Here is a 23,656-nt window from a genome sequence, read left to right as displayed (position 1 = left end):
GATTAAGGCGAGGAAAATTACACCTATTTTCTGACCTGTTTGCTACTATAATATTTATATCACTGTTGTAAGTAGCTAACCCATTATCATGAGCTTCAGCTGTTTACATCACATCTCAATTTTATCATTTGCTTTTCTGTAGCTGTGGGTGCACTGACTAATTTAGCAATATAAGGTGTGTCTGATTACTTCCTTTGGAAGACAGAGAATGTCACTGCGTTCACTGCTTGCATGAAACTCAGGAAGTGTTTTATTCAATGCATAATGCTCGTTGGAGCTGTACTTTAGAGCTATGTTTTTGTTACCTTCAAGATCTTGATTTTTCACCTGACCTTGTCCATATTTTCTTCGCTTTCTGTTTAGAGGTTAACTACAACAGGTCTTTAATGCTAGAGAACTCTGCTGGAACTGAAATGATGGAATATGGGTAAAGTGAATTGATCTCTTTTCTATCACAGGTTATATATGAGGTTTAAATCTGCCAATAAAGAAGATGGGGCAGGACAAAACAGTGGCTTGTAATCTAATTCAGTAAAGAATGGTGCTTTGCCACGTAACACAGCAGAACTGAGGAATAACTCTCTCCACAGGGAGTTTCCTGCCAAATTAGCAAAAAACCCTTTCTTTGTTTTTTAGCTTTGCTGGGATCTAGAAGGTCTCTTGGTAATGTAAAAGGCAAATTAGTGTGACATTTCAGAGTGTGTATTTAGTACAAGCTGTCCAGGGGAGACCAGGCAGGAAGGTGTGTGCTGGTGCTGCTGGCTTTGCCCATGCTTGTGCCTGTGGATGTGTGCAAGGATACACATCCAAAGGAAGCCCTTTTGTAAAGCAAACCTTGTGTGGCTGTCGAACGCTCAGCACCAGTGCACATTTCAGAGGTTAGCTTTGGAATAGTTTTAGCCTGAGCACACAGGTTGAATGTCATGGTTGGAGCACACCTTCCTGTCTTGTTCCCCAAAGGAATCCCATGCTCTGAGACAGCTCTATCAAATGAACCTAAGCACAGTACATGGGGATGATCAGTTTAGCTCACTTTTGAGCCACAATGAAGTACTAAATCAGACCCACTCTTGGCAAGTTAGATTGCCCTGAGCAGGAATGATTTCTCTGAAGCAAGTTTTGCCGGAGACTGCTAAGGTTGCTTACAATCCTCTTGAAGCTGGCAATCAGATTATCCTTTTCGTAGGTGAGCTAAGTAGGTTAAACGTCTTGAAAGCCTCTAAACTGTATCTCTCATATCCTGAAAGCTATTAACACATCAGCACTGAGTCTGCTTCCCTGCAGTCTTAGGTCAAAGGGGGTAAATGTTACACCTCTCTGCCTTGCTTAATCATATTCAAATAGAAATTCCCCAATCACCATATTGGCTCCTATGAATTCTCAACTCTCTCCATGTACTATGGAGGAAGCTCAAGCCCTTCATATAAAGAATGCCACCATGATGCTCAGTTATAGACCAATACCCTAATTCCTGCAAACAGGATAAGCATTTATTCATCAGCTTATTGTAACTGTCAACTGTTATTCTGAAAGGTCAAGGAGTCATCCAAAACTCTGGTTTACAAGCACTAGTGAAAATGGCAAAGTCTTTTGAAGCTGTCTGAGTCTAAAAGCATACTTAAGGAATTCTTCAGATTCACCTCTGGCACATTGCAAGCAATTGGAGTTTCAAGTTCCTAAAAACAGTGTTTGCTTTTGGTCTCTATCATTCTGCCTCACATTGCAGAAAAAACTGAAAAAAAATTTAATAATGTCTCCTGAAATGTAGTGAAACAAAGTCCATGTTACAAAACTAAAAAATTTTTATACATACTGAATAATTCTGAATTTAAATAACACTTGAAATAAGGAGTGGCCAGACTTGACTAGGGTCTTTCAAAGAAAATACCTTTGACAGAAACATAAGGAGAATGAAGTTCGCTGACGCATCTGATGTACTTCTGGTTTTATATTGCTAAGCATCAAACTGATGAGAGCTTTGTTTGTTTTCTTTACAATTATTACTGAAATACAGGATGCAAAATACATCTTTTTTAGAGGGCAGGGGGTAAAAGAATCTTCCCACTTTCCTGTAACACTCAGACTTTCCCAGATAAAATTTTTTTGTAGAATTCACCTTTCATTCCTTCCTGGCCATATTAATTTGAATTCTTGGCTTTTCTTGGGCAACGAAGTGTTTTAAAATACAAAAAGAATAAACAGTAATTTACTTGTTGTTTGTCAAACTAGAAGGATTAGCATTTTAAGGAAGTCATAGAAGTAGATCGGGAAAGCATGAGAATTCTTTGAATGCATCCCTGAAGCAACCTGTGCTAATGGAAAGTTCCCTGCCTGTGACAGAGGAGGGGGTTGGAATGAGATGATCTTTAAGGTTCCTTCCAACCCAAAGCATTCCATGACCCTATGAATGCTGCTATAGATGCCCTAAGAAAGAATTATACATTGCATTCCTCTGTTCAGCATCCTGGTATTCAAGCCAATATGACCCTAAAATGATAAAATCTCAGGGTAAAATTGATTTGCCGTATAGGCAACACAATTGTTGGAAGTTTGTGATTCCTCGGAGAATTATTCTGAAGAAATTAATATACCTAAAAACAAAGTTAGCACATTTTCTTGTTCCCTGAAAGAGTCAGTATTCCCCAGTAAGCACACAGCTCAGGATTTTGGGAAGCACATCTAAACTGCTGTGCTAGCACTGCCTAATTTAGTAGTGTTGACATAACTGCAGCTGTGAGCTGGATTGGAAGCATCCAGGTGTATAGAGACTACTCCGACAAACATAGACAATTTCAGAAATGATGAGAGTTCCATGACAGTGGACTAACAGACTAACAGAGTATCCTTAGTTTCATGGACTTCTCATTCTGCAGTATGGAAGAGAATCCACACAAATATGCGGTTTACAGTCGCCAGTACAAATAATGGCACCGATGGAGCAGCAAGACCTTTCACAACAGTCTTAGTCCACACAGCTGTTGCAAGGTAGGCTGGAGATACATGGAGTAATGTTTTTAGGGAACAACTGCAATTGCAACAGAATTGCACTGCCATTAAGAGTGAGGTTGCTACAACAGGCAGAGCCCTGCTGTTTCTCATACTTCACTTTAATCAACTTTTCAGTTTTTCCATGCTGTTTGAATCTGTTTTATGAATCTGTTTTTGTGTTTCCACAAGATTTGAGGTTTGAGTTTGTATGCTGTAAGACTCAAAACAAACCTTGGACAGTTGAGGTTTTAACTTAAATGCTGCACTCTCAAATGTGGCACCCCACCCATTTGCTGTATATAAGAGGAGGTTTTTAATTGACAGGAGAGTTAACATTCTTCCAAACCTCAGTCTGGAGCATGTATAATTATACTGAAGCATTGTTAGAAGCTATTTTAAAAGGAAATGTTGCCTGCCTTCTGAGGTTTTTCTATATACATGTAGTCTGGGCATGTCAGCCTTTCTTTAAAACTACAGCATTGTTATTCTTGATCAATAAGCAGCACTTTACTACAGAAAATTATGAGCAGCTGGGGTCTTCAGATTTGCACCTTGCCACTGACTTTGTAGAGAGCTTCAGTTATCCTGGGTCTCACTTAAATTTGTAAAATGGAACTTAGGCAGCTGTGATTATTTATTAACATAAAAAATGTATTTTCTTCTGTAAACTGCTCAATCTCAGGCATGAGATAGTTTATATATTTTTGTTACCTTGTAGGTATATACTGGTTTAACTGAGGTCAGAACCTATAATAAATATTGTTTACACCTTATTTATATTTTCTCAAGACTAAACCTTCTCTAACTGCCAGTTGAAATATTTTAGTCTTGAACTTACTGCCCTTCCTTCCTTTTCTCAAAGGTTCTCTGAATTATTACTTATAACAAATATTTTAATTAATAGCCTACATTTTTTCTGAGGGGAGGAAAAAGGTTGTCTTTATTAAATTTTATTTTTACTATAAAAATATGACACATTCTAAATGTGTGTAGTCCCATCTTACTGTTAGTCAATCAGTTTTAAAGAAATCCTTCCCTAATTAGGCTCTCCCATCTCTACCTCTTCTGCCTACTCCATTCAGCCTTTTTCCAGACACAGGCCCCTTCCAAGATGCTTTTCTGATAACAGAACAGGAAGTTCTTTATCTTCTAATGTTGTGTGACTCCAAATTTAATTATATACTTTAAGCAGGTGGAAAATATGCCTTGTTCAAAGAGAAATTACTTGGGCTGGCACGAGAAATTTCAGGGCCTATGGCATAAAGTCAGATCAGATGATCTGACCTTCAGCTCCTTGAACAAATGATGAGTAATTTAAGAAGCCCAAGATAAAAAGATGATGGACAGAGGCCAGAACAAAGTGATGGAAAACAAAATTCAAAGACCAAAAACTTGAAAGCAGCAGCACACCAGTAAGCAGTGACACTTGTTTTGAGAGTGACCCTTCTGCAGGGGATTGTGCTGCTCAGTGTCCTCACATAGGTTTCTAAATCCAGTATTTCAAGTAAAATTAGGACTGCTGCAGCTCCTCCTCTTCCTTCAACTTGCTGTCATAATGATCATAAAAGGACCCACCTCATTCCAGTCCTTCCAGTTGTGCAGTAATCAGCTAATTATGCAGATTACAGAAAACTGAGGGGGGGATGCAATATATGTCCTATGGTAGAAAATGTTTCTCTCCATACATGAGAAAAAGGATCATTTAATGCTTGTATTATTTAGATCTTAAGATACATTCCCTCCCCTAGGAACAGGAATGAAGTCATTACAGAGAATTAACTATTTTACATTGCCTTACATTTTAATTCTACTTTATTGTATGAATATGCAAAACATGTTTGCACATATCCATAGACAAAATATGTGTTGCTTCAGCAAAAATAAGTAAATGAAAAAGACCAGTCGATGGGAAGAAAATGGATGTTCAGCAGCATCTCTGTGCACAGTTATCCTTGAATATCCATCCATTTGGAAGAGTGATGTGCATTATTGGCTTTTTGATAAAAACCATACAGGTTGGTTTTTTTTTTTTTTTTGTAGCTGTCAGAAAGAACCAGTCTAAACAAAAATTCAATATAGTATTTTACAGGATAAAAATTAGGCTTGCTTATGTAATTAAGTTGGCCCTCCATTCTAAATAAGACTTGAACGCAACCAAAGATTATCTGTCCCAGGCAAATCCTTCCTAGGGATTACATGGTGCATAAACTAATAAGGATTTGTCTTTCTTTTCTTCTTTCTGAGAGAGGAAATAACTAGGGGAACATTAAAACATTAATGTGGCATTAAAGAATTGCAAACAGAATTAGGAAATTAGGTGGTTGTGAGTCTCACAGCAGCATCAAATCACCATTAATTTGAAGTATGCAGATCCTACGTTCAGACACACAAAATTTAGAATACATAGAACTGTTTTGCTCTGTGAAGTATAAAGGTCAATTATACATAAGATGTTTATTTTAAAAGATAATATGAACATGGTCAGCATAAAATTTAGTATGCACCATGTTACTCCTATTTTTGGGGTCACAAAACAAAGCTAGACAAATTTTTTATCATTCAGCACAATTTAGATGAAGATAGTTATGGTAAAGTAACTGAGGCACAATTAAAATGTGGTCGTTTACACCCTAAAAAGGAAAAAATATGTTTAGTACCAACCATCTGAAAGACTTGCATGAACACTGGAAAATGGCTATTTGGGAAAACATCTGTTTATTTAAAAGGCTAATCAGTGAAAGCTATAACCTAGACTTGAAACTAGAAAGCTGCCAAAGGAGTCAGAGAAATGAACTACTTTATTCCCAGTCACTTTTTGACTGTGGATTTTGAGATTACCCATTACTGGATACTATATATATATTGTAGGATAAATACCCAGAAGAATTTAAGTCCATTTAGTAAGATTCACACTTCTAACAGCTGAAGATAAAACTGCTATTTTTAAAGCTTTACTAGGACTGGTTCCTCACTCCCTTTTTTCCTTTCCAGCTTGCACATCCTGACATCAGTTAGCAAGGCCTGGTACACACGGTACAGCAAACTCCCTCATCCTATACAGTAAATGCAAAGAGAACAGTGGTTCCATCACTGCTGGTACTAGTGGGGTAGTTCATGGTGTTTGGTCTCTTAATTTTAGGCTGGTATTTCATATGCAATTAAAACCTTTTCTCCCTTATATGTAGGAAAAATAGTCTTTATACATGTTATTCTAAAGAATGCAGCTCTACCTGTTTAGGATGGTATGAACTTTATTAGTCACAGGAGCTGTAGATAGGATGGCTTGCTATGGAATTCAGTAAATATAGTATCACCATGAGAAATTTGCTTTATATTAAACCAAGGAAGTAATTTATGAATTTGGATCAGATCAGAGAATCACAGAATGGGTAAGGTTGGAGGTGACCACAGTGGGTCATCCAGTCCAACTTCCCTGCTCAAGCAGGGTCATCCTAGAGCACATGACACAGGATTGCATCCAGGTGGTTCTGGAATATCTCCAGTGAGGGAAGCTCTACAACCACTCTGCGCAATCTGTTCCAGTGCTTGGTCACCCAAAGATCATCTTCCTTGTATCAAAATAAAAAGAATGACGAAGTTTGAAGATTGCCAAACCCATTGGTGTGCTAGTTTGCCATCTGTACTACGAAATTATGCAACATATCTTTATGTCTTTGAAGATTTATTGAACTCTGTAAGAATTAAATATCATCCTCCCTGAGCACTGTCACATGTACAAGGTACTGGGACTTCAATTCAGCAGCTTCCTTCACACTCCACTGTTTCCTTAGCTCTTTGTGACAGTGAGTCTATAATTGTCCTGAATATGTGGTGTTCTGTCCATAACTGATCTTTTCAAAGGAAATATAAAGTCTATAGAATTATAAAATCTTTCTTAGTTTTAGGAAAAAGTATTCTTAAGCCAGTAATTGATGCTCCAAAGAAGAACAAGCTTAAGTCTTTATAATTATAGGGTATGTAAATTGTTCTAATTTATTTATATTGTATATTACCCATGGCATTTGTTGCCTTCCAATGCAGTGGAAAATAGGTCTACACAGAAAACATAACTATATGTTTGTCATGTTGGCCCAGATTTGAGAATGTAGTTAAACTCTTACCTTTTATTAAGATGAGAATCCCTACTTCTCACTGGAAATCAAACAGCTGCTAGTGCCTGAACAACATGTTGTTAACATCAGCCTGTTGTGCCCTGACACTCTGTGCATACTCTCAGCAAATGACTGTTGCACCTTCTGGCTGATTTGGAAGTATCTGGTTTATTTCAGGTATAGCAAAACATGATGTTAGTGCTGACAGTTCTCTGGTTCAATTACTTCTTATCCCAACTGCTCTGCAAAAGCAAAGAATAAAAGTAGAAGACCATCCCACAGAGATTTGGAGATGAGAGATTCAGAGCCTACTTGACAAGTGACATATACTCAGTTCTTCAGCACTATTTAGCATATTTTTGATCTTACATGTCTTAAGATACAAATTTTCCAATACTCACTTATTTCCTACTCTTAAATTCTCCAGCTAATCCCAATGTTCCCTACCCCTCAGTACTTCCAGGGATTTTTTGACCCTCAACTGTACATTCAGTAACTTACCAGTTCCCAAAGCAGTGTGGATGGTGTTTAAAGACAGAGGGCTCTTGTGCAGATTAGCCTGGAACAGAGGAGTGCTACATTCTACTCAGCTTTCCTTTGATGGACACATAACTTAGGGGTTTATCCTGGTAAGTGTTCAATTGCCATAAAACTGCACAGCTGAGGAGCAGCAAGAAAGACAGGTCCTGAAATAAAGCTGCAGGACAAGCAGACCAGACCAATAGGGTGCTCACTGTCGACAGGGTGAAGAACAAAACAATTAAGAGGTGAACAAATAAACAGGTAACAAAAATCTTCATTTTATTTTTAAGTCATTTAAAACGTGTAGAGACAATGAAAAGCAGTGGACATAGTAAAAGTTACCCAAAACCATGCATTTCTTTGTCTTCTCTCTAAATGGAATATAGTCTGCAGTCTCTATAAATCCATATTCTCCACCCTGGATACTGTGTTCAATTCTGCAGCCTCCCCCCAGCCTCAGTAAAAAGAGAACTGGAAGAAGATTCAGAAATGGCCAACAAGGACAAAGGCATAGACATGGGATTTCATAACACTGAGTTAAAATGGTAGGAAAGTAATTCTTTATGAAAAGGGCACTGCTTCTGTTTGTGACAAAGATGTCTAGATAATAAAAGCAGACAAAATCACAAGTCTCTTTGAATTCAGTACAGATGATTTCCCTGGTGCATTTGCATATTTTACTTGTGATAGATGGAAAAAATTATTATAAATTAATTTGTTATTGCAGTAGAACAGGCCTACTGCCTACAGGCCATGGTTTCATAACAACGTTTAGGCAAAGGGAAGTGATATTGGAGTCTCTTTCCCTGGAGTCTCTTTCCCTGGCGGGGTGGAAATGCTAATTTGAAGGTATCTGCTATCACATCACAACATAAGAATTGTGTAGGTGGCAAGAGACTTCTGCAAGTTCTGTAGTCCAACTTGCTCCTCATGGCAGGTCCCGTTAAAGCAGGTTTGCTTTTGGCCATGTTCAGTTGAGTTATGTGTATCTCTAAGGATGGAGTCCCCTCTCTGGGTAAGTTGTTGCAGTATTTGATCCTCTTGGTTGGGAAAAAAAAATTGTTTTCTATATTTTCTTGTTGTAGGTTGTGCTCATTGCTTCTTGAGCACCTCTGGGGAGAATATGTCTCCATCTTTTCTACAGCCTTCCATTAGGAAGTGGTACCCAGCACGATGATCTCCACTCACCATCTTCTTTAAACTTGAGCAAATCCAGCTCTCTCATCTTGTATGTCATGAACTGCAGCTGCCTGAGCAGTTTGGTGGCCTTCACTAGCCTTGCCTTAGTGCATCAATGGCTTTTTAAAATCAGACACAGAGCTGCAGATGTAGTGTCACAAGTGTCAGATGGAGGGGAAGAGTCAGTTCCCTCCATCCCACCAGTGGTACTCAGCCCGGTTTGCAGCTGGGCACGTTTGCTCCAGGAGCACACAGCTGACTCACTTTCAACTTGTCCACCACAACCCCCAGCTCCTTTTCTACAAAGCTGTTCTCTATCCAATCAGTTCCCAGCCTGTCCCACTCTGTGGGGTTACACCAACGCACTTGTAGGGCTTTGCATTTGCCTTTGTTGAGATTCATGAAGTCCCCAGGAGCTCATTTTTCCAGTCTGACTAGGTCTGTCTGAGTAGCAGCCCTGCCTTCCAGTGTATCAGCCACTCCCCCCAATTTTGTATCACCTACAAATGTGCTGAGAGGTCACTCTATCCCATCATCCTGGTCATTACATCAGCCATTGCAAGGCTGATGTAACCTATATAAAGAAAGCAGAGTTATCTTCCAGAGATGTGCTGTAGACTTCAAATTTTGTTTTAGAAAGTGCACACATTGCATTGCCAAGTCTTTTTTTTTCTCAAGATGTAAAAATAAGAAGTAGCCCTAGGTTCCACAAGAAGCAGGCTTTGGGTCTTTTTTTGGGTGCAAATGCCAAATGTAGGACTTGATTTAGAGAGTGCAAATCTTCTGGGAGGCAGAGATGACTGTCAGAACCTAAGAGCTAAGCAAGCTAGAAGTTATTTATAGAGTCCTTCCCCAGCATTTCCAGTGTGTGCCTTTGCTCAAAGACAGGCAATGTATTTCCAAGCTATAAAAATGGACAGAAATGCATCAGTATTTCTGTCTGAGGATGCTCTGAGGATGGTGCTCTGAGGGTGTTCTTGCAATCTTGTCACCTGCCTGGGTGGTTGTATGCACAGGATGGACTCTGTGTTAGCAGCTGTTGAACTTAAGGAGCAGAAGAGAGAATAGGGAACAGGAAAAAATCGAAACCAGGAGGATGAAAGAAAAAACTGTAGGAGCAATTCAGCTCCTCTACAGACATTATAGCCAGTTTCAAGAACATTTCTGCAAAAACAACCTCTCCAGCACGTAACTGTCTGTTATGGGCAGTGACACACTAGTGTTTTTGCAGCATGGACAGAGTAACATTGCTGCCAAAGGGCATGTAAAGGACAATGCTACAGACATGATCCCCAAAATTCTCTGAGGACATATTATTCTACCCACAGACTTACTATTACCAGAGACATTACAAGTTATGCTTTAGGCTGGTATAGTCTTAACGTTGGATTTTGTTCTGTGTGGTAGAACTGCATTTGAGATAATACATGTACATTGCAAAATAATATAAAATGGCTTAGTAGAATGTTTTCTAATCTTCCACGTGGATCTTGTATTTCCAAACTTCACTTTATAACTCTTGTACATTTTGGGACAACTTCTCCAACAGCATGGGCTGAAGTAAACATTGGTAAACAGGAAACATTGGTTGTGAAAAGGAACTAAGAGAAGATGGAAGGACATGAAAGCGAGGAAACCCAGCCAAACCTCCAAACATAGGAACAAAGGCACTGAATGTTTCCAAACAAATACTCAGATAATTAAGGCTGTTTGGTTTGGTATTTTTATGAAGACAACAAGGATAAAGGAGTCGTATACTACTTGACATTCAGCATCTGAAGGAGCATACACTTGTAAAGGATATATTCCTGGCAGAACCTGTGTCCCAGTCCAATGTTTAAGAAAATGTGGGATAACTCAGAGACATTTACCAAGTATAGCAAGAAGTAAACACAGTCATTTGACTTAACTGCTGGGAAGCAACTCTTCAGTTCTAATTATTCTCATACCCTTACAGTAAGGCACGTGCTTCTTTCCTTATTTTCCTCCAGAAGTCAGTGCCACAGAAGAACCCAATCTGGGACTTAACCTGGGATGCAAAACATCAAAGTTCTGTTTCCCAGCTCTGCTACAGCCATCGTAAAGCCCCTTAAGCAAATCATCCTGCCTCCATTCCCATCTCTAACAATGGGAAAATAATTTCTTTCACCATTCTTTATTAGTTCATTAATTCAGTGGGGCAGCAAGTATGTCCTGTGGCTCAATTGCCATATGCTTAATGCTGTAGGATCCTAATTTTTAGGGCTTTGCTTAGACACCTACAGACCCTAGTACTTCTGTTCTCATCAGCAACACTACATTTGTTCACAACAGCTAAATACAGAGTAGATATACATTTGGCACAGGTAGGTGCCATGCTTTTTCATTTCTCAGGAAAAATAACTGCTCTTACTAAATAAAAAAATTTAATGGAACTGTTATTACCACAAAAATATAGCTTTTCAGCTGTTTAGTCAGCAGTAAATCTACTGTTACACTGCTCTCAAAATCACTACCTTTACCTGGTCACAGGATAGTGGGTAACTTGCACTTATATTAACTATATTTTAGACCATTCTAGCACTTTCCATCAACATTTTAACATTTTGGGTTAATATAATCTATTATTTTCCTGCATGTACATAATCATGGACACTGAGGAATGAGGCTTTTAGAACTCACTGAACAAGTGTGCCGATGACAGTATTATGCTGTGAGAATGTTCCTCAGTACAGCCATGTGTCTCAATTATATTAATCTATTTCTCAGATTTAAAACCAAATTAGTTAAAGCAATCATAAGGCACATGCAGCCTTGCTTGAGAAAGTATATTTGAAAAGCAAATGCTTCTCCCCACCCCTGCACAGCTCCAGTTGACAGACAGAAAGAATTCATCTATAAGAGGGAAAATGCCATTTGTCACATATGACTTAGGCCAGTTTCCAACTGCTTCAAGTAGAAAAAGAAATATGACAGGTCTACACTGCCACATAAGTTTTTAGTTAAAAATTTAAAGGGAACTAAAGCTAATTAAAATAGGACTCCATCACTGTAATCCATATGAACTTCCAAACTGTTACTAGTATATTTTCTTAGCAATATGCCATGACAGTTAACTGGACAATCTAGCTCCCCCTCAGTAAAAGTATTTCCTTCTACCAGATTTCCTCCCCTCTCACCAATTTCACTAGATGTTCTCCTTTGAACTTTTACTACAGTCATGGGAATCAGAACTCATGACTTGCATTCCTTACTTCATCACTGTATACAGATTTTTGTGTACTACATATCTTTGTGTACTTTCTGATAGAAGCAGCTGTAGTCTGAACATTTCAGTTGCATTTGAGTTTTCAGTGGTTTTAAGGTTACTTTCCTTTCTTCAGAGAAAAACATATCAGCTGCACTAATACATTGCATCAGTCAGTCTCCTGAAGAGCGACATGAAATGTAATTCATCTTGCTCCCTTGGATACTGTTTTCATTGTCATATGCAATGGTATGCTGGATGGGATACTGTTCAACTGGAAGTTTCATTAAACAGCTCTCAGACACCATTAAAATGTTCTAATAGGTGTGACTTATTGACCGGAAGAGTCGGTAAACAAATGAAGTATAAGTGACAGTACAAGACCAGAGTAACAGTAATTAGCGATGTGACTCCATGAGTAATAGGAAAATTGCCCTGACCCAGTTGATGGCAATAGCAATGAAATCTTAAAAAAAAAAATTGAAAAGAAAAAATCCCTGATAGATGGGGTTTCTACCAACACTTATCAGGGTCATGGACAACATTTCTGGTTGCCACACAACCCATTTCACTATTCCGCTCCACCTCTGTTGGGACACACAGTGGTAGCTGTGCTCCCCATGTTGGCCAGAGCCAGGCACAGTGATGGAACAGAAGGACAGGCTGGCAGCATTGTCTTAGCACACTGTACCTGCAGCTGCTTGGTACAGATCTGCAGGGCATCCTGGGTTCACAGGAAGCCTCCAGCAACCTCTTTGCAGAGCACCAGCACTCAGGTGGGAACCCAGCAGGCTTCTGCTGTGTCAGGTTGACACCATCACCCTCTGCCTTGTCATGCGCCATGCACAGTCCTGGCTGAGCTGCCACACCTCTCCTGCTGTTCTGCACGTGGTTGCACCAAGGCCTACCAGGTGTATGAGAGCATATCAATATCCTGCCTTCAACTGATGTTCCACATTTATCCCACGCTACCCTCACTTCAGTGCCAACACAAACATTTCAGAGAGCCTGGATTAATGAGAGCATAACAAAAACAAATCTGATCTGTCTGTGCATGCTTTTTATCTGTTGGAATCACACCACATACGATTTTCTACCTCTGCTGAATAAAGAGGAATGTTATAACACAGAAATCAGGACATTTTAATGCAAAAGTAGAATTATCCTTCAGTATGTGCATGAAAAAAGATTTTGTTTCTTTGATGAAAATACCATTCACACAACTCCCCCACCAAACCACCAGCAGTTCCCCAATAGTACGATGATGTGGCCAAGAACAAGTTCTTGGTAAGTTCCATTAAAAAACTTTATTTTTATTTCTCTTTCCATATCCTAGCAGTGTAGGTCTCCATGGGATCCAATGGGGGTAATTTCCTGGAATATAATAATGCCAAAAAAAAGAAAAGGATGAACACCATAAGACAAAACACACGCACACAAAAATCAATACTCCAAATTTCAGGGCTCCTGGTTGCTTGAATAACTGACAGGAAATGCACTGGTTTCAGTGCAATAATAAAAGGTCTGAAGACATACTTGGAAAGCATGAGCATAGAAAAAATCCCATAAAAGCAAGTGGTATTGTCTGTGTGTTGAGAGAGACAATGAAACTGATTGCATTAAGGCACATAGTTGTAGTTTTTACAAAATAGTACAAGAGTTGGAAGGGGAATGGAAAAAATATGCAAATATTATACAACGTACAACAAAATACTTTGAGACTCTATTTTGTTTGAGGTACAATTTAAAATTTTTTATCAAGCTACAAATATCCATAATCAGTTTAGGCGTTGGTTGTTCTTTAGTCATCCAAGAAAAGGAGCAATCAGTAGATGAAGTCTGGCAGATGCAGACTCCAGATAGAGCACAAGTCTTCAGCACCGGTTATAATTAACCACTAGACTAACTTACAACACAGTTCCTGCCTTAACTCTTCAGATCTAGATTAAATCACCTAGGAACTGCTGTAATTGGAAAAGAAAATATAGCTACCCGAGCCGGAAGGTCTGGAGGAGCGGAGCGGCGGCCCCCGTCAGAGAGCTGCGGGGTGTGACCCCCTGTGCCTGCGCCGCGCTCCGCTGCCCGAGTGACAGATCTCAGCTCTCCCCGGCTCTTCCAGCGGCAGCTCCTCCCTTCTGGCCAGATGGACAGCACAGCTCGGTCTTGGGCTCCGGCTCCGGGGGACCCGGCTCGGGGCAGAAGGCAGCCTTTTATAGCCGGCACGCCGCCGCACCGGCTCACACCTACACACTCCGCTGTCGAGCACGGCGCCGCTGCCGGGACCCGCGTTCGCGCCCGCCGCTGCCCATGGCGCCGCTGCCCCCGCTCCTGCTGCTGCTGCTGCTGCCGGCGGCCGGTGAGTAGAGCCGGCCCCGGGCCGGAGCTCGGGACCCTCACGGTCCTTCCCGGTAGGGAAGTGGCCCCGTCCGGCGGCACCTCCGCGGGCTCTGCTGGGCGCGCTCCCTTGCCCGGACCCGGCCGGATGGGGCTTGGCAGCATTGGGGGGCAGGTGGGAAGGGGATAGAGAAAGGAGCGCTAGGAGAAACCCTCACGGGAAATGCCTCTCTTCCCACGCCGGAGAGCAGTGCCTGTGACAGGTGTCCGGCGCTCGGGCACAGCTGGGTGGAACTCGCCCACGGGAAAGCCCGATGTGCCGCTGACAGCGGCGGCTGAGTGTGTCCCGCCAGCCCGGCCGGTGCCAGCCCGCTCCTGCACACGGGACAGGTGCTGGGGGGGCTCGCATTGCTTCTGTAAAGTTCATCAGCAATGGACAACTCTGCTAACGAAGTGCCGTGTTTCAAACCAGTTTGCAGCTTGCACGTGCAATAACAATCTTTTTGATAAAGCCAGTGTCTTTACTCCCACTCTTCTCCGGGTATTGCAGTGAGCTGTCGCAGAGCACTTGAGTTACTAAGCAGTTCAGAAGCAGGAATTGCTAGAACTGAGATTGCCTACAAAACCCTAACTGGGTTGTTCTGAAAAATGAGTCAGTATTTATGAATAAGTTATGATGTGAGAATGTAATTAAAGGACCCCTGCCTCATACCTTCGCACAGCCAATTACTCACTTTGCAAATATTTAATTATTTTCTTTGTCTCCTACATTCTATTTATTAAGCAGTATTAAAGACCAGTTGGAACAATTCACAGTCCATTTCCTCATGGGTTTCCTGAGATATTAATCTGTATAATATCTGAATATACTCATTTCTCTGAAACTGTATTATCGTCCCTCTTTTTCCGATAGGTAGGTGGGCTGACACAAAAAAGCATCCTCTAATTTTAGATTCCCATGGTGACAAGGTAGAACCCAATTTTACCTACAACTACATAAAATTATGTGGAACTTCAGCTGCTCAAAGGCTGGTTCTCACTGAATACTGTGGTCGCTTGGTACTCCAACCTCAGGATATTCAGCAGGTGGGGAGCCTACTATTAGTAAACATCACTAGGCATTGTTTTAAAGTGATTAAATTAACCTCATGCTGAACCTTTGTGACAGCTGTAAGGATAAAATCCTGTCTTCCAGAATAGCATTCAGCTGCCTTAAGTAAAAGATTCTATTGCACTATTTTCTTTTTAATACATTCCTACACAGCTTGCAAATTCACCACACCAAATCTTGCAAATTGCAGAGTCCTAAGGAAAAGAACCTCAATTCAATCCTAGAACAGATTCTGGGCACAGAATGAAGCAGGGTCTGGGGGAAGGCAGTCGTGTTATTAAAGACCATGAGGTAAGGTGCTTGCATAATGGGGCCAACTTAGGGCCCCACCAAGCTCCCTGCCCCAATTCTACTTCCTGACCTCAGATTGCCCCTATGATTCCTTCTGCATTTTGATCATCCCCCAGACTTCATCCTTTGCATGGCACAAACCTCAGCAAGAACATTAAGGAAAGCAATGAAATCACTGCTCCTGCCAGCTTGCAGTGCTCATTACAGAGAGCCTGGCTGCGCTCCGGTAGCTCTGAGTCAGGCACCTCAGTCACCCATTCCGTGGGCAGTGAGGAGCACGGGAAATGCAATTTATGTTTCTCAATTGGTCCAAAGTATCAAAACAGGCAAATTCAACCTCTCCAAAAATTTACATGTGATCAGAGTTTGTGGAGATAGCATCTAAGTAGTCTGGGCAATAAAATGAGGTGAAAAAGGCCATTCCTGATAGCTTATGCAACAAGAGGTAAAAATCTAAGCAAAGACTAAGAAGATTCTATAAGGCATACGGTCCTTTTTGCAAGATTTTGGAGATATATCATGAAGCCTGCTTATTCCCAAGTTTCAAGTTCTGATCCACTGGAGCACTGTGACTGCACAGAGATATCCTTATAGGAAATTTTACACATATTTAACATCAAAAATGTTTCTGTAGCCTCAGTCTTTGAAAGAATGGCTTAAAAATTCTTTTTAAACCCACAAAGCATCATACACTGTATTAGATGCTAATAATGTAGTTAGGTATCATAATTATGCAAAGTTGTACATCTCAATAAAAATATGATAATCAATCTGGAAAAATAATCATTATCTTTGCATTGAGCCCATTGCAAAGAGTAAAATGTTATAGGAAATACGACCTTTCACAAAAAATTGATGTGATTCTAATTTTTTTCCCCTTTCCACATATGGAAATTTAAGGGAGTGTATTTTTAAAATACTCTTTAAAGCAGTGAAATTAAAATAAATGCAATCTGGCTCACCCCCTTTTCCCCCATCTACTATGTTGTGTTTGCAGACACAATCTGCATGACAAAACCCAAAACCAGACTAGACATCAAGGGACAACACTGCTCTTTCAGGAATGCATATTATGCAGAAAGTTCATCACTTCTACTTGTCATTGATATAAATCAAGGGACCAGAAATTGTCCAAAGTTAGCAAACAATTCTCTGATGAAACCTGGAATATGACTTGGAAATTCTTATTTTCTTCTTCCTGACTTGCAGCTCTCCTGTACCATTCTTCCCCACTGCAGAGGAAACCCAGCTTTGTCATTAACCATGTTTCCTTCAGACATTGCTGGCTGCCTACAAGAGCAACCATTACTAAACATTTAAGAGTATAAGCAGTTGTCATTTGTAAGGCTGCAGCCTTATTGCAGGGTTTTTCTCAGCTCAGAATTTACTGAACCTGTACTGACAATGAAGATAATGCTTTCAATACTATCATAAAAATAATCTGTTTATAAGCAAATATAACACTCAACATACAGGTAATATTCTGGAACAGGGGTCAGGCACAACAGATACTCTTCCCTATCTTAGCAAGGAAGTTTAGTGCCAATTCAGCAGTTTTGAAATGAAACTGCAATCGACTACATAGCAAGGAAGCTTTTCTTAATTCCTCAGGATGCAATACCTTTTAATCAATAGCCAAAGCTGCATGTGCAAGTTTAAGCGCCCTTGTTTCAACACTTCTCTCCCTGGATCACATGCCTACAAAGCAGGAGGTACAAGATCTGGGAGTAGTCACCAGTCAGAAAAGTACTAAATGCTGTCTCAGAATTCTTCCTGAAGTGTTTTTGTACCATTATCAAACACAAATCAATTGAATTTCTTAATGAGGTGATTTGCTGAGGTGTTTAAATTCCATTGTTTCATGAAATTACAAGTGCCGGAGGTCACCAGCATCCCACACATGTTACTCAACTGTGCTGGGGCCAGTATTTCTTTTTGGCAGATTTTCCATTAACTGATTATAGTTAATCATATAATCTATTATAATATAATCTATTACAAAAGATTACTCTATTAGGCTATTATAATAGATTATGTGATTATACAGATTATATAAAAACTGCATTTTTACATATAGTTACTCTACAGGAAAATAAATATCAAAGCCTTCAACAACGTCTAAATATTTTTTTCTGTTGCCTGTCTCCCTCACAGGTATGATCAGCTATTAAATCTTAATGTCTTTTGCAATCTGTAACCAGTACTGGGAGTTCAGGTTTATAAACTGTTCTCTTCATACCAAAATTAGTAATTAGTTTAATTAGTGAGAAACTCTAATCAGAAACTTTCCACTAATTTGTCGTATAGTCATTCAGTTTCTAAAACTTTGCTGTGAACAGCTTGGAGCCTGCACTGCAAGGAAAGGCTGTCCATTACCATTAGGCGTCTTCAACGTGTGAGTTCAGCCTGCAGGATGACAAGAAGCCCTTAGAAATGTCACCCAGTGCCTCAACATTTTGCTGCTGCTCGGGACCTCTTCCTTTAGTACTGACATGGGATAGTTAAAATACAGTTCCTAAAGAAAGTTTTGTTATGGAGAAATAATAGTGAGAATGCCTTAAACAACAACAACCCCAAACAAAATTAAACAGAAAAATAACCGAACCCCACCTTTCTTCTTTCCCTGGAAATGACTCCATGCATACATCCTGCTCTACATCCACCACACCATCCCCACCAGTTATTTGGCTGCTTTGTCTAAAAACGAGGAAAACCAGAACCCTATCATAAAGGACCTATTTGTTCCAATGGAAAGCACTACATTCTACAAAATAACGTGGGCAAAATTACATGTTATGTTATGGAGAAAGCACTGCAACCCTGGGGCAGCTAATCTTAGCAGATGGGTGAGCCTGGGCACAGAATGCACACTGGCCCTTGCCAGTTTGAGGACTGGAAATGACTGCAATCTGCCTTCATGGGAAGAAACCACTGTAGCTATTCTCACTGTTCAGTATTGTGCTCACTATGGACTAGGGGAAAAGGGACTGGGTCAAGCAGCGTGGCCCCAAAGCGTCAAAAATAAAACTGCATTATTTGCAAGTACTGTCATTTATTATCAGTGCTTTAAAAAACCCAAACAATCACCCCAATTTTCTGCTTGCATGTTGGATTCAACAAGAGTTTTTCTTCCACAGTTTATAAAGGCACTTTTGGGGAAGGCCATTTTAGAAATCGAAGAGGAATTCTGGAATTAGCAGGAGCCATCAGATGTACCACAGGGCGCTCTCCTTTTGCCTACCTACGCTATGGATGCTACTGTGGCCTGGGAGGAAAAGGATGGCCCAAGGACAGAGTAGACTGGTGAGAGTAACTATTTATCTGAGTAATTAAGTGCTGAATGCAGATGACAGATAAAAGGGCTAAAATATAAATTAGGCCTATTTAATTTGAGAGATGGAACTGAGTTTATACACACCTCGGACTGCTAAGAAACTCTGAAGCATTCTAATTGCATTTGTGTAGATCTACATGATCTTGCTTTTAATTCAAACTCTCATTGCATTAATACAGGATTCACAGCACAACTGAGTTTCGTTGCTGTTGCTGTTCAGCAAAGAGCTGAATAATTAAAGTCTTGTTGGAGAAGCTTTAAAGCTTAAACACTGAAGTAAAAATTTTTTTTAAGTCAATTAAAAATCTTTTGATTTTACTATCTTCCATGTTATTAGTATTCAAAATAATATATTAAAAATTATGCAAAATTCAACCTGTTGAAAAACAAGAATAATTCTAAAAACCAAGCCTTTCAATTTAGTACTGAATTTAGCATACTGACTATCATCCATGAATTTAGAATTGAACATTGGCTGACAATAAGATGATTTTCTGGATTATGTTCTGGTTTTGTTTGCTTCTTTTCTTCTTGTTCTGTGATTTGGGATTTTTAAAAAACTTTCTATGCATGAAACGGAGTTACTGAGCTGTGTTGTTCAACTGTTAGGATCTTTACACAGCGATTCGTGGGGAATGACCAAGTAATTACTTAATAAGCACAGGAAAAAACAATAATTGCAAAGTGAGGGCTCACAGCATTAACTTTTCCTATTGCAGATACAAATTCCTCAGGCAGCTTAAACACCATGTGCCTACTGTAATATGATGGTTTTAGGCTACCAGGAGGAAACTGAATGGATGAATGAACACTTTGTGGATACACCCTGTTCTTCCACCAAGTCAAAAAGAAAGGGTGTAATTAGTTTGCAGCAAAAACTTACGAGCTGCCTAATTTCAGGTCCTTGTTACCTCCCCTACTTTTTGTTCTGGGCTTGCAATGACTCTACACCAGCATATTTTAATGCCTTTTTAAAGCATTAAAATGTCATTAATACTTGCCTGTACTGTTCAGTTTCACAAAATCATAGAAAGTCAATAAATTCTTTGTGCCAGTTATGACAAGAATAATTTTGAAATAACAATTTTGAGCAATTGTCCAAACTTCTGATGATACTGAGCTAACAGTTCCTTTTGTGGAAGGGGCTAGGAGAAAAGCATATCCACAAAACACTGAGAATGCTTTGAAGATTCAACTAGCTCAATGTATATCAGACATTCTTCTTATCATTGATTTCATGAAAAAGCAATAGTTTTTCCCAGGGAATGTATTAAACAATTACCCTGGTTTGGTTACTGAGCAGGTAATGTTTGTACACTCACTGAGTTGACTGTTTTATTGTTTCATAGCTGTAGTAACCCACTGATAAAGCCTACCCTAAATGTATGACCATAAATTACCATTTCTGTTGCTCTCAGGTGCTGCTTTCACCACGACTGCTGCTACGGTAGGGCAGAACAAGCGGGCTGTCAGCCAAAGACTGAAAGTTACCACTGGGAATGTGAAGACCATTCTGCTGTGTGTGGTGAGTGAGCACTTGGAGGGTTTTGGTGTTGGGTTTTGAGGGTCAGTTGTTTGTTTTGTTTGTTTCTTACTTCTACTGATTATCTCATTAGAAAGATATTTTCTTAATTTACCGTAAAACTCTTAGTTTACCATCCTTTCTTTTGTGACATTTTTTGGCCAGGATACTGTGCCTCCAGAAAGCACAGCTATACCAATCAACTGAATGCAGTTTTCTTCTTCTTAATCCTTCCCTACTGACTGACATAAGCAAACAAAACAGTGATCTAGAAGTGTCTATTACCTTTCCAGAAAATACAACCAAAACCTTCCTCCTTTTACTCAGCATTGACATTTGTTGAGGAACCTATGTTACACTACTCCCTGCAGGTCTCCAGCTGGAGAGCAATGACAAACAGAAGACAAAAAAATTTAACAGTTTATAAAGGATCTTCTCCCTACTTAGCAGAAAATATTTCCCAGCAGTTGTAAGCTTATAATGGACAAGTTTTTGGCATATTTACCCCACATCAATTGCACTGATGGCTGCAAATTATGAATGAATTCATAATTACAGTTTACAATTTCAAACAGTGAAGTAATAAAATATTTGATGCATATGTTTATTTCTGGAAGTTAAATTAACAAATGTTAATTTGAAAATATTTATATAATACAAGTGAACAAATTGCAACAGATTGCTGACCACATCCTGATAAATTTTGTTTGAGTGTTCCAAAATGTACTTGCCATGCTGTGGTAAGGCAAGGACAAAGAGATCTCAAAGAAAAAAAACCCAAAAAAAAAGCTTAACAGGAAAATCCAGCTTTTCTCTTACATTATTTGTTCACAACTCCCAAAGCTTTAGCAAATGTTTTCCAATATACCTCAAAGACTCAATGAAACTGTGCTTCTCACAAGCCCCCAACATTTGCAGGGCTTTTTTTCTTGTCACGTTTTTGTTTTCATTTTTTGTGTGTTATCTGGGGGCTTGTTTGCTTGGTTTTTGTATTTTTTTTTTAAATCAGGTACAGATCAATTACTTTGCATGTAATGTTAAACTTCTACATAGCATGCAAAGCAGCTTGAGAATTGGTTATTATTTGCACTACAGAAATGCATAAACTTGTTTAATTCATAAACTTGTTAAAAACAAGTTTGAGTTTCTGACTACCATGGTTTAAAGGCAACAGAGCTGGCCATTCACAGAGAACATAAAAACCTCTCATTTCATATCTCAGTTTAGAATTTGCTGAAAATAAACAAGAGTTTTGACATTACTTCCTTTCCTCCTTCATATTCAACCTTTACTTCATTCAAGTGGCTCCCTCATTCAGAATGTCTACTTGCTCATTTCTTTCTGTGCTCCAAATGGACAAAGCATCTTCTTTCTCACACTAATTAATCACATTACAGTCCACCCTTATTTGGCTGTGAAGATTCTGCTCCTGACAATATTTAAAATAGTGGCCAAGACAGCAGACATGTTGTCAGGAAACAAAGTCCCTGGCATCATGGAGAAGATAAAGTCTGGAGCAGTACCAGGAGAAGAATAGAAGGAATAGTTCCCAGTTAACATGTTTTGATTTTTTATCCTCTCATGTTCCTTATGCTATTGAGTAGCTCTTAGGGTAGCTAGTTGCAGCATAAACAAATATACATTAAGAACACTTCGATTTCATGGCAGAATCTGAGTTTGTTCACAAAACTGAACACTTGTTCTGCTCCTGGACAGATCTCAAACAGAGATTTGGCTAAGCTTTTAAAATGGTAAACACTCAGACAAATGTAATCAAGGATTCTTCAGTTTACAGACAGTTACAGAGAGAAAAAAACACACACTTCTGGGTTGGCACACTGAAACCAAAATACGTTGCTGTAGAAGAAAATGTTCATGCCAAGAAGAAATGCTCATGCCAAGAAATCTGTTACGTTACAACACTACAATTATAAAACAAACATGACAAGACGTGGATTTTATCACACTTAAACACACTTAACCTAACTTCTTACTGAATGCCTTAATAAAAAAAGGTGAGAAATTTAGGCTAGACATGGAACATCTTTGCATGCCATGTATATATCCCATATATTATGTTTCATGCTCTATCCTTTTGTAGATTGAAGGGTATGTGAATGGAAATACTTTCCCAAAGTCAAGTTTCACTAGAGCAAGAGGGCAGCCAGGGAGGGTCACATAACAATTCTAAAGAGGGATCAGTTATCAGAGTTCCGTTATTTAAAAACTTGAAGAAGAGTATTTAAGTCTTTTTCTGTCTACTGTATTTTCACCTGCCAAGATCAGTGATCACTGATTGATCCATATGTTCTGTCTTACCAAAGCTCAGTACAGTTCCTATTGCCTTTGAAATATGAGGCATTTTTACAGCAAATATGGAATGCGAGGGAGAAATTCTTGGTATTCCATTTGGTATTTTTAATTTCTTTAGGCTAATAGCAAATTTATTTTGTTTTCTTTCAGACTCACTAGAAGATAAATGTCAAAAAATGGCATGTGAATGTGACCGTGAAGCTGCCAAATGTTTTTCTAAAGCTCCCTACCATAGAAAATACCTTTTGTGGCCAGACTTTATGTGTGGTGAGATTCAGCCTTTGTGTAGGTATTAGACATATGATTCTGGATGTATTTAAACCTAAGATGACTTTTTGTCACAGTAATGACAACAAATTATTTTCCCCTTTCTTGATACTTCTTCCTGCCACCTCAGCCTCTCCACCCCAGAATGGCCAAAAGTAAACATTTTTCCTCTTATTTACCTTCTCCAGTGCACTCTTATTGGCTAAATAGAAATCTGAGTATATCAGTTTAATGAGTAACTGACAACATTCATTTTGTTTATATTCAGATTCACAGAATCATTTGCTGTGAACTTTTTATCCCTCCTCCACTGGCTGTAAGATACAAATCAAACTTCTCCACTAATATTTATCTTAACATTGTCCAGCTTTGAACTGACTGGAAACAATGCATAAAGTGACAGTGTCAGCACAAAGAGCCCTCTCATCCACATTAAACACGTATTATAAAGCCTAAT

The 23,656-nt window shown here is 39.4% G+C and overlaps 1 protein-coding gene across 2 annotated transcripts; it reads left to right on the top strand.

The window, feature by feature from the left end:
• The first annotated feature begins 5,026 nt into the window (after window positions 1–5,026).
• On the top strand, window positions 5,027–23,373 carry PLA2G10 (phospholipase A2 group X). 2 transcript variants are annotated; one of them, XM_085074837.1, is made up of 4 exons: window positions 5,027–14,387; window positions 18,901–19,066; window positions 20,516–20,622; window positions 23,083–23,373. In XM_085074837.1, exons 1-4 carry the CDS (start codon window positions 14,171–14,173, stop codon window positions 23,226–23,228), a joined length of 636 nt encoding a protein of 211 aa, XP_084930963.1. In that variant the 5' UTR covers window positions 5,027–14,170; the 3' UTR covers window positions 23,229–23,373. The 2 variants fall into 2 exon arrangements, with proteins under 2 accessions (XP_084930963.1, XP_084930964.1); XM_085074838.1 differs by having other exon boundaries at window positions 14,185–14,383.
• Window positions 23,374–23,656: the final 283 nt, after the last annotated feature.

Source organism: Lichenostomus cassidix, chromosome 14 (genome assembly GCF_008360975.1).
Source record: "Lichenostomus cassidix isolate B80296 chromosome 14, HeHo_3.0, whole genome shotgun sequence".
Taxonomy (NCBI): Eukaryota; Metazoa; Chordata; class Aves; order Passeriformes; family Meliphagidae; genus Lichenostomus; species Lichenostomus cassidix.
The sequence above is the reverse complement of the archived record's forward strand: the minus strand, read 5'-3'. Positions and strand labels throughout refer to the sequence as shown.